At 44.0% G+C, this 13,188-nt stretch overlaps 1 protein-coding gene across 1 annotated transcript in view; it reads left to right on the top strand.

Moving 5' to 3' along the window:
* LOC121002178 (glyoxylate/hydroxypyruvate reductase B-like) overlaps positions 1-11,655 on the top strand; it is a 38,992-nt gene extending 27,337 nt beyond the window's left edge. Inside the window, exons 5-6 of the mRNA XM_040433516.1 lie at positions 6,020-6,116; positions 11,258-11,655. Coding sequence (XP_040289450.1) covers positions 6,020-6,116; positions 11,258-11,414 — 254 coding nt within the window. The 3' untranslated portion in view covers positions 11,415-11,655. The remainder of the gene's footprint in view (positions 1-6,019; positions 6,117-11,257) is intronic.
* The last annotated feature ends 1,533 nt before the right edge of the window (positions 11,656-13,188 follow it).

Below are 13,188 nucleotides of genomic sequence, written 5' to 3'. Positions count from 1 at the left end.
CTATGCTCGCCAGTTTTCTGAAAGTGGGCGTGTTTTCTTATGTAAATGAATCTCTAGACAAATTTACTATTGGGACTATTTAAAAAGTCGCAAAAAAGTCGCAATTTCACTCCAGTGAGGATCATTCTTATCTTATGAGACTTTTTAATAGAACATGCGACTTTTTCATAAAAACTTGCAACTTTTTTGTAAAGATGTGCAACTTTTGTAAAGCTGCTTACTGACGGATAAACTGCTACCATCAAACCACATTTATGACTTTAGCCATATGTTAAAGTAGAGTGAGCTGTCAGAGTAATGATAAATCTGGCCCCTAGTGTTTTGCATTTAGGCCAAAAACTTCAACGTTGGTCTTGTCTGACCAGAGCACCTTCTTCCACATATTTGCTGTGTCCTCTACATGGCGTGTGGCAAATGGGACTTCTTATGGCTTGCTTTCGAAAATGGCTTTCTTCTTGCCACTCTTCCATAAAGGCTAAATTTGTGGAGTACAAAAAAGTTGTCCTGTGGACAGATTCTCCCACCTAAGCTGTGGATTCCTGCAGCTCCTCCAGAGTGACCATAGGCATCTTGGCTGCTTCTCTAATTAGTGCTCTCCTTGCATGGGCTGTCAGTTTAGGAGGATGACCATGTCTTGGTAGTTTTGCAGTTGTGCCATACTCCTTCCATTTTCAGTGCTCCATGAGATGTCCAGAGCGTGGGATATTTTTCTATAGCCTAACCCTGCTTTATACTTCTCCACAACTTTATCCCTGACCTGTCTGGTGTGTTCCTTGGTTTTCATTGTGCTGTTTGATCACTAATGTTCACCAACAGACCTCTGAGGCCTCCACAGAACAGCTGTAGTCATAGTGAGACTACAGTACGTACAGGTGGACTTTATTTACTAATTAAGTAATTTCTGAAGGCAATTGGTCACACTGGATTTTATTTAGGGGTATCAGAGTACAGGAGGCTGGATTTTAAAAACCATGTATCATTTTCTTTTCACTTCACACATACTGTACTTGCTATTTTGTTGGTCTATCACATCAAATCCCAATAAAATACATTTAAGTTTGTGGATGTAACGTGAAAAAATGTGGAAAGTTCAAGGGGTATGAATACTTTTTTCAAAGCACTGTATATCTTATGTGCTTTTTGTGGTTTCCAGATGGGCAGCTGAAGTAAAATGCATGCACATATATGCATAGTATTTTCTGAAGGAAGACCTGACATTCAAACATCTGACTTCTTAAGGCCGAATGCACACGGCCGTGTTCCGCGGCCATGAGCGGTAGTTGGTATGCCGACCTGGATTCCTGCTGACAGCAGGAGCGCACGGCGTCATTGGTTGCTATGACGTCGTGTGCTTCATGCCGCCGCCGCACTACAGTAATACACTCGTATAGATCGTGCATTCAGCCTAAAGGGAATAAATAATCACCCAGTACAATTAGCCTCAGGCCTCTTTCACATGACTGATCCAAAACAGACATTTTTTCAAAGTTTTGCTTTAGTGTGCTTCATTGTTTTCTGCAAATATGTTAAAAGGGTTGTGCAGCCTATATATGTCTGATCGGCAGGGGTCCAAAACCCAGCACCCACTGCCGATCAGCTATTTGACATGGAGAGGGCACTCTATGTAAGCACTGCTTCCTGCTCATTAAATTACTCATTGTCTCCCCTGTAGCGCAGCATATTGTAATTTAGGGTTGTTTCGGGTATCGAATTTTCGATACCCAATCGATACTTTTGTCCGGTATCGACCTCGATACCGGGATTTGCCTTTTTTTCGATACTAGGCTTCGCTATTGCGCAGTCTAGTATCAGAGAACACAGAGCGCTCTGCTCTCAGCGCGCTCTGTATTCTACTCAGCAGCACAGGGGAGAAGTAAGCACTCTCTCCCTCCCCCCTGTGCCGCTGCCACCACTGAGGAGAGAGGGGCGTGCACACTGCGCCACCAATGAAAGTAAACGTTTAATACAAATCCAGGATGCGGGTGCTGGCGGGGAGCTGCGATCAGCGGCAGTTAACCCCTCAGGTGCCGCACCCGCCTCCTGTATTAAATGTTAATTATCATTGGTGGCGCTGTGCGCCCCCCCTCCTCCCCAGTATTAAAATCATTGGTGGCAGTGGCCACTTGGTCCCCTCCCATCCTCCTCCACTGGGTCCCCTCCCCTCCTCCTCAGTGGCAGCTTTTGATCGGAGCCCCAGCAGTGTAATCCTGGGGCTCCAATCGGTTACCATGGCAGCCAGGATGCTACTGAAGCCCTGGCTGCCCTGGTAATCTCCCTGCTGCTGTGTGTACTATGCACAGGGCAGCAGGGAGAGTGTGAGATCCTATTCACCCTAATAGCGCTCTATTAGGGTGAATAGGACAAGGGATTAAAAGATCCCAGGTTCTAGCCCCTAAGGGGGAAATGGTTATTAAATAAAAAGTAAAAAAAAAAAAACAGCAAAATATTAAGTATAAATCACCCCTTTCCCAATTTTACATATAAAATATATAAACAATAAATAAACATATTAAATAGCGCCACGTCCGAAAAGTCCAAACAAACATAATTAAAATATAAAAAAATGTCCTATGAGGTGAACGCACTAACAGCAAAAAAAAAAACAATAAAACAGTTCGATTCGCCATTTTTTTTTTTTAGTCACCTTGTCCCCCCAAAAAATAGGATCGGACTGTTCTATTATGGGCTGGACATTCCATAAAATGCGGAATGCGTGCAGCTTTTTTTGGTGTTTTTTTATATTTTTCGCATGGTATCGAGTATTGAAACTGAATCAAAATTTTGGTATCGGACAACCCTAGTGAATGGATCTAGTACTTGTCATTACACTGCACCATCCTAACTTGGAGCATCGTCTCCTCTTCAAACAACTGATCGTCAGGGGTGCCTGGTGTAGGATATTGACGATAGGTCATCAATATACAGTAAATGGCAAGACAACCCCTTTGTGACCACCCATACGCGTATTTATGGCGGTCACTAAGGGGCCTTAGGCTGGGCTGCCGCTTTTTTACGGCAGCCCAGTCTAAGCTCTGCAGTGTAATGAACAGGAAGCAGCACTCACATGGAGCATCGTCTCCTCTTCAAACAACTGATCGTCAGGGGTGCCTGGTGTAGGATATTGACGATAGGTCATCAATATACAGTAAATGGCAAGACAACCCCTTTGTGACCACCCATACGCGTTTTTATGGCGGTCACTAAGGGGCCTTAGGCTGGGCTGCCGCTTTTTTACGGCAGCCCAGTCTAAGCTCTGCACAGGTCCCCCGTGCAGCGGGGACCCGGCTCTCACATGAGAGCTGCGGCCCTGCTCTGACAGCCCGATTTGGCAGGAGTGCCGATCCGGGCTGTTTAACACTTTAAATGCAGCGGGAAATGGCGCCCGCCACATGTAAAGTGCTGACAGAAGGAGCGGACTCCCTCCCATCGGCACCCCGCAATCGTATTTGTGTGAAGGCTGCCTATCAGGATAGTGCATTGCATTTTAAAAGCAATGAAAAAGCTGTCTGTTATAGTCCCCTTGTGGGACTATTAAGTGGTAAAAAAAAGTTTAAAAAAACTTATTTATTCAATGAAAAAAATTGCAAAAAATAAATACATTTCCCATATGTTTGGTATTGCCGCATCCGCAACGACTCGGACTACATAAATATCATGTAACGTATCCCCTATGGTGAATGCCATAAAAAAAAATACAGAATTGCTAATTTATTCTTAGTTGCCACTGAAAAAAACATAATACCAAGCGATCAAAAAGCGCCATTTACTCCAAAATGATACCAATGAATAATAAAAGTTGTCCCAATAATCAAGCCCTCACACAACTCCATAGAAAGAAAATTAAAAAGGTTATGGGTCTTGGGAAGCGCAATGCAAAAACTTTTTTTTTCTTTTAAACAAAGGGGTTTTATTGCAACAAAAAGTTGTAAAATGTAAAAAAAAAAAATATATGTATTTGCTATTACTGTAATCGTACTGACCCAGAGAATAAAGATATTATGTTATTTATGCCGAAAAATGAACGCTGTAAAATTTATAACTTAAAAACCCAGTGGCAGTATTGCTGTTTTTTCCATCTCCCTCCCAGAAAGAGTTAGGCCTCATGCACACGACCTTTTTTTTTTGCTTTCCGCAAAAACGGGTTCCGTATTTCCGTGATCCGTGTCCGTTTTTTCTTCCGTGGGTCTTCCTTGATTTTTGGAGGATCCACGGACATGAAGGAAAAAGTCGTTTTGGTGTCCGCCTGGCCGTGCGAAGCCAAACGGATCCGTCCTGACTTACAATGCAAATCAATGGGGACGGATCCGTTTGACGTTGACACAATATGGTGCAATTGCAAACGGATTCGTCCCCCATTGACTTTCAATGTAAAGTCAGGAGTCCCTATTATACCATCGGATCGGAGTTTTCTCCAATCCGATGGTATATTTTAACTTGAAGCGTCCCCATCACCATGGGAACGCCTCTGTTAGAATATACCATTGGATTTGAGTTAGATCGTGAAAACTCACCTGAGGGGTTAATTGTGCGGATCACAGCCCCCTGTAAGAGATCGGGTGCTGCCAGGCAGCAGGGGGCAGAAATGTACACAGTTCTTAGTATATTCTAACTTGAAGTGTCCCCATCACTATGGGAACGCCTCTGTGTTAGACTATACTGTCGGATATGAGTTTTCACAAAGTGATCCGTGTTTTTTCACGGACCCATTGACTTGAATGGGTCCGTGAACTGTTGTCCGTCCAAAAAATAGGACAGGTCCTATTTTTTGACGGACAGGAAACACGGATCACGGCCGCGGATGAACAACGGTGCATTTTCCGAGTTTTCAACGGACCCATTGAAAGTCAATGGGTCCGCAGAAAATCACGGAAAACGGAACAACGGCCGCGGATGCACACAACGGTCGTGTACATGAGGCCTTAATAAAAGTTAATCAGAAAGTTGTGTACCCCAAAATGGCGCCATTAAAAACTACAACTACAAAACAAACCCTCATAAAGCTATATAAACGGAAAAATAAAAAAGTTTTAGCTCTTGGAACGCGACGATGAAAAACTGAAGAAAAACGCTTGGTCAGTAAGTCCCAAAACAGGCTGGTCACTAAGGGGTTGCCTCACTTTATAGGAAAAAGTGTTGCCGGGACCATGGGAGTGCACATTGGCTAGTGCTTTTTCCTATATTGTGCAAGCACGACCACCACTGATGGATTGCAGGGTGGTCTGTAACCATGGAAACGAGCAGTGTATAATGTGATGGAAAAATGAATACACCCAGCAAAGGAAGCAATATGGACAATAACAATATATTAGTAAGTGGCTTGTATTAACTTTCTCTAAATGATAAATGCCACTTACTGAAGTGAGACGACCCCTTTAAACACTGTTCATTGAAAAGTTGCTAATTCTACATGCAAGTTGAATCGGTTATGTCTGCAACTGCCTTCAGTTTTTACTTTTTCCGCCATTATAATATCTGTCATCCATTTTTCATGCATGTGAAGAAAAACTGAAGAATAGCACACAGCATCTCCTAGCAAACACCAGTGAAAAACAGACCACACATAGATCCCGTTTGTGTGCAGTCAGGTTTTTTCCCTGACCCATTGACTTCAATGGATCAGTTCTGTATGAAAAAAATGGTAACGATAGAACATGCTGCAATATTTCCTAAAAGGACAGACGGTGCGTATACCCATTGAAATGAATGGGTCAGTGTTCAGTCCGGATGCTGTCCGTTTTAAAAACTGACTGCATGGGGATGGAATGATCAGTCGTGTGAAATAAGTGTTCTGATGACCTAAAATTATAACTTGTCTATGTCATATCCTATCGTGTAAACAGGCATCTGCTAGTTGTTAGCAAATAAGGCAGGAGGAAAGGTCTGTGTATATATACTGTATATATAAAACCAAAATCAAATGTCCCCTACTAATAATTTGTTTCTTCAATTGTGAGGCAGATAAATGACCACATTTAATATTTATAATAATCAAAACTGATATTCTACAAATGTATTTCAGGTCAGGTAGTTGACCAAGATGCCCTGGTAGATGCCTTAAACAGAGGAGTAATTAAGGCTGCCGCTTTAGATGTCACATACCCAGAACCACTGCCAAGGTATGACTTTTAAATCAGCCAACTGTAATCCGACCACAAGTGCAAGGATAATGGGCAACGATGATAACGCAATCTTTTTTGCCACTGTGTAAATATGTGACTATTATTTTTGTTTTACAGTTAGGGCTCATGCATACGATATGATATTATATCTTTGTAAAGATAGACCAGGCACTCTATATATGTTACCAACAGACGAGATATTTATTATAAAATCAGTTATCTAAAATAGCATAAAATAATAGCATACAGTATCAGCATATAAAAGTATCACTAAAATATCAGTAATGGCAATTAAACATATATAATATCAGAATAGCAGCAGTTAGCAGCAGTAAATATATCAAAAGGCGATGGTATATATCAAAAGGCAGTGGTGTATAAAGTCCGTCCACATAAACCACAGATATAGAACGTATATTCCTCTTTGACTGCAGCAGAGGATATGGCACTAATTAGCGGCCAGATGTAAAAAAAAATCTTTTCTCAGAATAACTTTCGCACATTCCGGGTCAAGATATTTTATAACTTTTAAGTTCCACTCCTGGCTAGTTTTATTTGCGCATATATAGATCGCCAGTCTTTGCAATATCACGGAGAGAGAAAGAGGTACAATGCGGTGAGCAAGGTGGCGTCCCACCTAGTTGTATTTACTCATTCAGTGTTACCTTACTCTTATTCCTCTCCCGTTTCTGAATGTCGACTCGGCGTGGATATCAGCTGACTCTGTGTCCAGTGTCGTCAGCAGGTTTTGCGCTTGGTGAAGTTTGAATATCGCCAGGGTTTTTCGTTCCAGAAGCGTTAGATTCAGAGGGAACTCTCTGCCAGCATGCCGGTGCAAGGTGTAACCCATACGCGTTTCGGGGACGTGGCCCCTTCCTCAGTGGTCCACGTCCCCGAAACGCGTATGGATTACACCTTGCACCGGCATGCTGGCAGAGAGTCCCCTCTGAATCTAACGCTTCTGGAACGAAAAACCCTGGCGATATTCAAACTTCACCAAGTGCAAAACCTGCTGACGACACTGGACACAGAGTCAGCTGATATCCACGCCGAGTCGACATTCAGAAACGGGAGAGGAATAAGAGTAAGGTAACACTGAATGAGTAAATACAACTAGGTGGGACGCCACCTTGCTCACCGCATTGTACCTCTTTCTCTCTCCGTGATAGTGCAAAGACTGGCGATCTATATATGCGCAAATAAAACTAGCCAGGAGTGGAACTTAAAAGTTATAAAATATCTTGACCCGGAATGTGCGAAAGTTATTCTGAGAAAAGACATTTTTTTACATCTGGCCGCTAATTAGTGCCATATCCTCTGCTGCAGTCAAAGAGGAATATACGTTCTATATCTGTGGTTTATGTGGACGGACTTTATACACCACTGCCTTTTGATATATACCATCGCCTTTTGATATATTTACTGCTGCTAACTGCTGCTATTTGCCATTTACTGCTGCTATTCTGATATTATATATGTTTAATTGCCATTACTGATATTTTAGTGATACTTTTATATGCTGATACTGTATGCTGTTATTTTATGCTATTTTAGATAACTGATTTTATAATAAATATCTCGTCTGTTGGTAACATATATAGAGTGCCTGGTCTATCTTTACAAAGCTTTTCATTTCCTTCAGTGGCTGGGTGGGCCACTCAGACCAAGAGCACCTGTTCCACATTGTCCAGCTGGAGTAATCCACAGATACTTTTTTCCATGATATTATATCTGTGCAAGTTCTGCTACTGAAAACTGGCCTCAGTTTTGCATCTCTGTTTTCTGCAATTCTGGTTCTTGCATTTTTTATTTTTCACGTGGATTGTCTTCAGTTTTCACACATTTTTCCAGCGTGTGAAAAAAATGGAAGAATAAGGCCTCATGCACACGACCGTTGTGTGTTTTGTGGTCCGCAAAACACGGATGGCGTTCGTGTGCGTTCTGCAATTTGCGTAATGGCACGGACAGCCATTAATATAACTGCCTATTCTTGTCCCCAAAACGGACAAGAATAGGACAGGCAGTGGCGGATTACAATAGAGTCGTTCGGGTCAGCAGCCCCGGGCCCAGCACCGCTGGGGGGCCCAATGCCGACCCGAACGCCCACATACTGCGGCGGGGCACGGGAGCGCATAGCTCCCTGTCCCTTCGCCGATCACCGCCATAGGCTTCAGGCCGCATAGGCCTGAGGCCTATGCGGTAGTGAAATCCCGGCGCAGGCGTGCGTGATGACGTCTTCGCGCGCCTGTGCCGGGACGCAGCACTGCCTCATCCCGCCTTCCTCTGCGAGCAAGCGCCTGGCCCTGGACATAGGTGAGTATTTAGCTTTTAATTTTTTTTAAATTTCATGTGCCTACTTTGGGGGACAAACAGTAGGACATATTAAGAGACATCGAGTACATGGGGGGGGGAATGTGGGGGCTGTGGGGCCAAATTATTATGGGAGGGAATACTATGTGGGGACAAATTATTATGGGAGGGACTACTATGTGGGGGCAAATTACTATATGGGGCAGTGTGGGGGCAAATTATTATGGGAGGGACTACTATGTTGGGGCAAATTACTATATGGTGCAGTGTGGGGGAAAATTACTATGTGGGGGCAGTGTGGGGGAAACTATTGTGTGGGGACAGTGTGGGGAAAATTGCTATGTGTGGGGACAGTGTGGGGGTAATTGCTATGTGTGGGGACAGTGTGGGGGTAATTGCTATGTGGGGACAGTGTGGGGTAATTGCTATGTGGGGACAGTGTGGGGTAATTGCTATGTGGGGACAGTGGGGTAATTGCTATGTGGGGACAGTGTGGGGTAATTGCTATGTGGGGACAGTGTGGGGAAATTGCTATGTGGGGACAGTGTGGGGTAATTTCTATGTGGGGACAGTGTGGGGTAATTTCTATGTGGGGACAGTGTGGGGTAATTTCTATGTGGGGACAGTGTGGGGTAATTTCTAAGTGGGGACAGTATGGGGAAATTGCTATGTGGGGACAGTCTGGGGAAATTGCTATGTGGGGACAGTGGGGTAATTTCTATGTGGGGACAGTGTGGGGAAATTGCTATGTGGGGACAGTGTGGAGAAATTGCTATGTGGGGACAAATTACTATGTGGGGGAAAACTATTGTGTGGGGACAGTGTGGGGAAATTGCTATGTGGGGGCAAATTACTATGTGGGGGCAGTGTGGTGGAAATTACTTTGTGGGGGCAGTGTGGTGGAAATTACTATGTGGGGGCAGTGTGGTGGAAATTACTATGTGGGGGCAGTGTGGTGGAAATTACTATGTGGGGTCAGTGTGGTGGAAATTACTATGTGGGGGCAGTGTGGTGGAAATTACTATGTGGGGGCAGTGTGGTGGAAATTACTATGTGGGGGCAGTGTGGGGCAAATTACTATGTAGGGGAAATTACTGTGTGGGGGCAAACTACTATATGGGGGCAGTTTGGGGGAAATTACTGTGTGGGGGCAAATTACTATGGGGGGATTACTATATGGGGCAGTGTGGTGGAAATTACTATATGGGGGTGTTGCTATTGGGGAGGCACTGTAGGGGCAATTCTATTATTTTTGGGGGACACTATACAGGGATTATTGCCTGGAGCACAATAGAGGGTGGTATTATTACTCGGGCACTCTAGGGGACATTATAGTGCTGTGGACACTATAGGAACATTTGGGGTAATTTATCAAACTGGTGTAAAGTATGCCCATAGCAGACAATCAGATTCCACCTTTCATATTTGACAGCTCTTTTGGAAATCCAGTTCTACTTTACACCAGTTTGATAAATGACTCTAATTATGTCTATTAGGGTCACAGTTTTTTCAGCAGTATAGTACCTTGGACATTGGGGAGCAAAACGGACACAGTATTGGGGGTGGCAGTAGGAGGACACTGTGGGGACACCAGGATGAGGAGGTTGATGGAAAAATTGAGAAATCTAACGTGTCTGTGTTACAAACTGTAGAGACGAGATGTGGCTGAAAGAATTTGCCATGGTGGTCTGGGTCAAATGGAGGAGAAGAGGAAAGAGAAGGTCTACATGACAGGAGATGTCACTGGATGTAAGAAGTATGTGGTGCTGTATTCTCCTCCATGTTTTTTTTTATTATAATTCAATGTATTTTAAATTTGGCGACCAAATTTTTCAGTTTAGGACCAAATTTGGGGTATTTTTTTTAGTCTGAAGATGTCATATGGCTTAGGAAGAGACTGTGGCGCTCATGAAGCACCACAGCCTCTTCATAAAAAAAACCAAACTAAACTAAAATGGAGGGGGGGGGGGGCCCAAGTTGGGTAAACAGCGCCGGGCCTATCATGCACTTAATCCGCCCCTGAGGACAGGTTATATTTTTTGGGGTTCAACGCATGCGGACAGCACACGGAATGCTTTCCGCATCTTTTGTGGCCTCACTGAAGTGAATAGGTCCACATCCAAGCTGCAAAAACTGCGGCTCGGATGCGGACCAAAACAACGTTCGTGTGCATGAGGCATAACACACAGCATTTCCTAAAAAACATCATTGAAAGGCCTCATGCACACGACCGTTGTTTTGGTCCGCATCCGAGCCGCAGTTTTTGCGGCTTGGATGCAGACCCATTCACTTCATTGGGGCCGCAAAAGATGTGGACAGCACTCCGTGTGCTGTCCGCATCCGTTGCTCCGTTCCGTGGTCCTCAAAAAAAAACATAACCTGTCCTATTCTTGTCCGTTTTTGCGGAAAAGAATAGGCAGTTATATCAATGGCTGTCCGTGCCGTTCCACAAATTGCGGAACGCACACGGATGCCTTCCGTGTTTTGCGGATCCGCAATTTGCAGACCGCAAAACACACAACGGTCGTGTGCATAAGGCCAAAAACTGACCGTCCTTCAGAGTGCTTCAGTTTTTATTCACTGAACCACTGATTTGAATCAGAAGTTGTACATGAGAAATGCAAAATAAGAACTTGCTGCATGTTTTTTCACGCAGGGCAATCTTCAATGGGTTACTTTTAATTGTGGGTGCTGTCTCTTTCAAACACGAATAGCACCTGCATGTGAAATTCGCTCGTGTGCATGGGCCCTTCCACCACTGATAATGTTTGAGGAAGTTCAAAAATATTAGGTATGAGAGTTACAATGTTTTAAATCTCTTTCTCCAGAAATCATCCTTTGCTGACAGCAAAGAATATTATTGTGACACCGCATATTGGAAATGCAACAAATCAGACAAGAAGAAGAATTTGTGAAAAAATTGTACAAAGTGCGTCTGATATCCTTAAAGGTCTTCCAGTTCCGGACACAGTGACGGCTCCATAACGTATATTCAGTGCACATAGTACCTGTAATGCTGATCATGGAAGTACAGAACCGCTTGACAATGACGTGCACTATTTCTTTTAAAAGTACATAGTTCATCTAGTAATTGTGCTTCCTGGATGGTCACCTCTGCAGTTTTCAATTAACCTTAAAGGGGCTGTCTTTCCAAAGCCAGCATTTGTTATAAAATAATAAAAGAAGGTGTATTCACCCATTTCATCCATCGCCACTTCCAGCGCTGCTGCTCCAATCCTCTCCGAAGACTTTGGCTGCAGAGATGCGGTAGTCATATACTCCGTGTGACCACTGCAGCATATCATTGGCCTCAGCGTCCTTATGCCATACACTGCTGAGACCAGTGATTAACTGCAGAAATGTCTATTGTATACAGGCATGTCATCACTGTAGCCAGAGATGACATCATGACCGTAGTGATGGGGAGGATTGGAGCAGTGGCACTGAAGGCAAAAAACACTTGAGTTGGACAAACCCTTTAACCAAAGGGAGACTCAATATGAAAATCAATAATATGTTTTCACACATACAGAGTTAATGTAATTTTAAGTGTGTTTACATGTAATCTTCATTATTGAAACCCCAAAAATGCAATTATAACTAATAAATCCATAATTTGATGAAAGTCATCAATTGTTTCGAAGGGATTGCAGCACCATATCAGAGTTTTATTTCGAGACTCAACCAGGTGTGGGTCTCACAAAATCTCTGGTGGCTAATGTACATTTTAGCCACAGCAGCATGGCTATATATAAGGAAGACCTGGCTGTGGGGCAAGTGCAAAGGTAACTGACTGTGGCTGATATCATGGTTATGGGGGAACTGAAGCATCTGAAAAAGGAGCATGCAGCAGCATTCACCATCTGTTATGTGTACCTGTCTCTGCTCCCCTAGTAGATCACCACCTCAGGCTCCGCAAAAAGGAGATCCCCATTCTGGAAACACTTGGTCACTTCTAGCTCTGACTGCACACTATTCTGTACAGAACCTCTGCTGAAGGACAATAAAATGTCCTGTATTCTACAGCTTCAGAGAAGTGATGCTGACAAAAAAGGTGACCCATGGCCAATGTTGACTGAGTAGGCTGACTGTCTGCAAATGATTGTTTGTAATGATGAACCACCAGTATAAATCATAAGGTGGAGGGAAGTGTCAGCCCACCAGAAGACCAGCAGTGTGCAGCAGGAGCAAGAGGAGCTTTAGAAGCTCTAGTGACAGTGACTGACTCTTACATGGTAAACTGTTGGTGGGGGTCAGGGAGCACAGAAACAGGTCCAGTTGAATGTTTGGGTCTCTGTGACCCCATGTCCCATTTCCCCACAATGCCCCTCCTATATAACACCACTTGGTTTCTTTCTTATCCCCACTTTCCAGGACGACATGGGAGGATGTCCATCCCCATCTCTGTAGGGACAGGAAGTGAGATAAGTTTAAAGGGAACCTGTCACCTGGAAAAGACAATTTACACTAATTACAGTACCTTAAAGTATCTCTCATAGTGTGCCTAAAGATGTATTCATATCTTCTTTCTGCGTTGTGCTGTCTCATAAAATCGACTTATAAAACTGTGTTTCGCACCTTTTTGAAGTCGTGCTGAAGTCACAGGGGCAGCGGCCTCCTTGACTCAACCGTCGGATAAGCCCGCCCCTATGTCGCTCCTCCGCATATTGATGGACAGTTTTCCCTGTAGCCGCGACCGCGGTCTTCTCGCGCATGCGCCGTGCGCGTCCTGCCGCAGCGCGATCCCGGCTATGGCTCC

The sequence above is a fragment of the Bufo bufo genome, chromosome 5 (genome assembly GCF_905171765.1).
Source record: "Bufo bufo chromosome 5, aBufBuf1.1, whole genome shotgun sequence".
In the NCBI taxonomy this organism is placed as follows: domain Eukaryota; kingdom Metazoa; phylum Chordata; class Amphibia; order Anura; family Bufonidae; genus Bufo; species Bufo bufo.
Note: the sequence above shows the minus strand (reverse complement) of the source record. Positions and strands in the feature narration are given on the sequence as shown.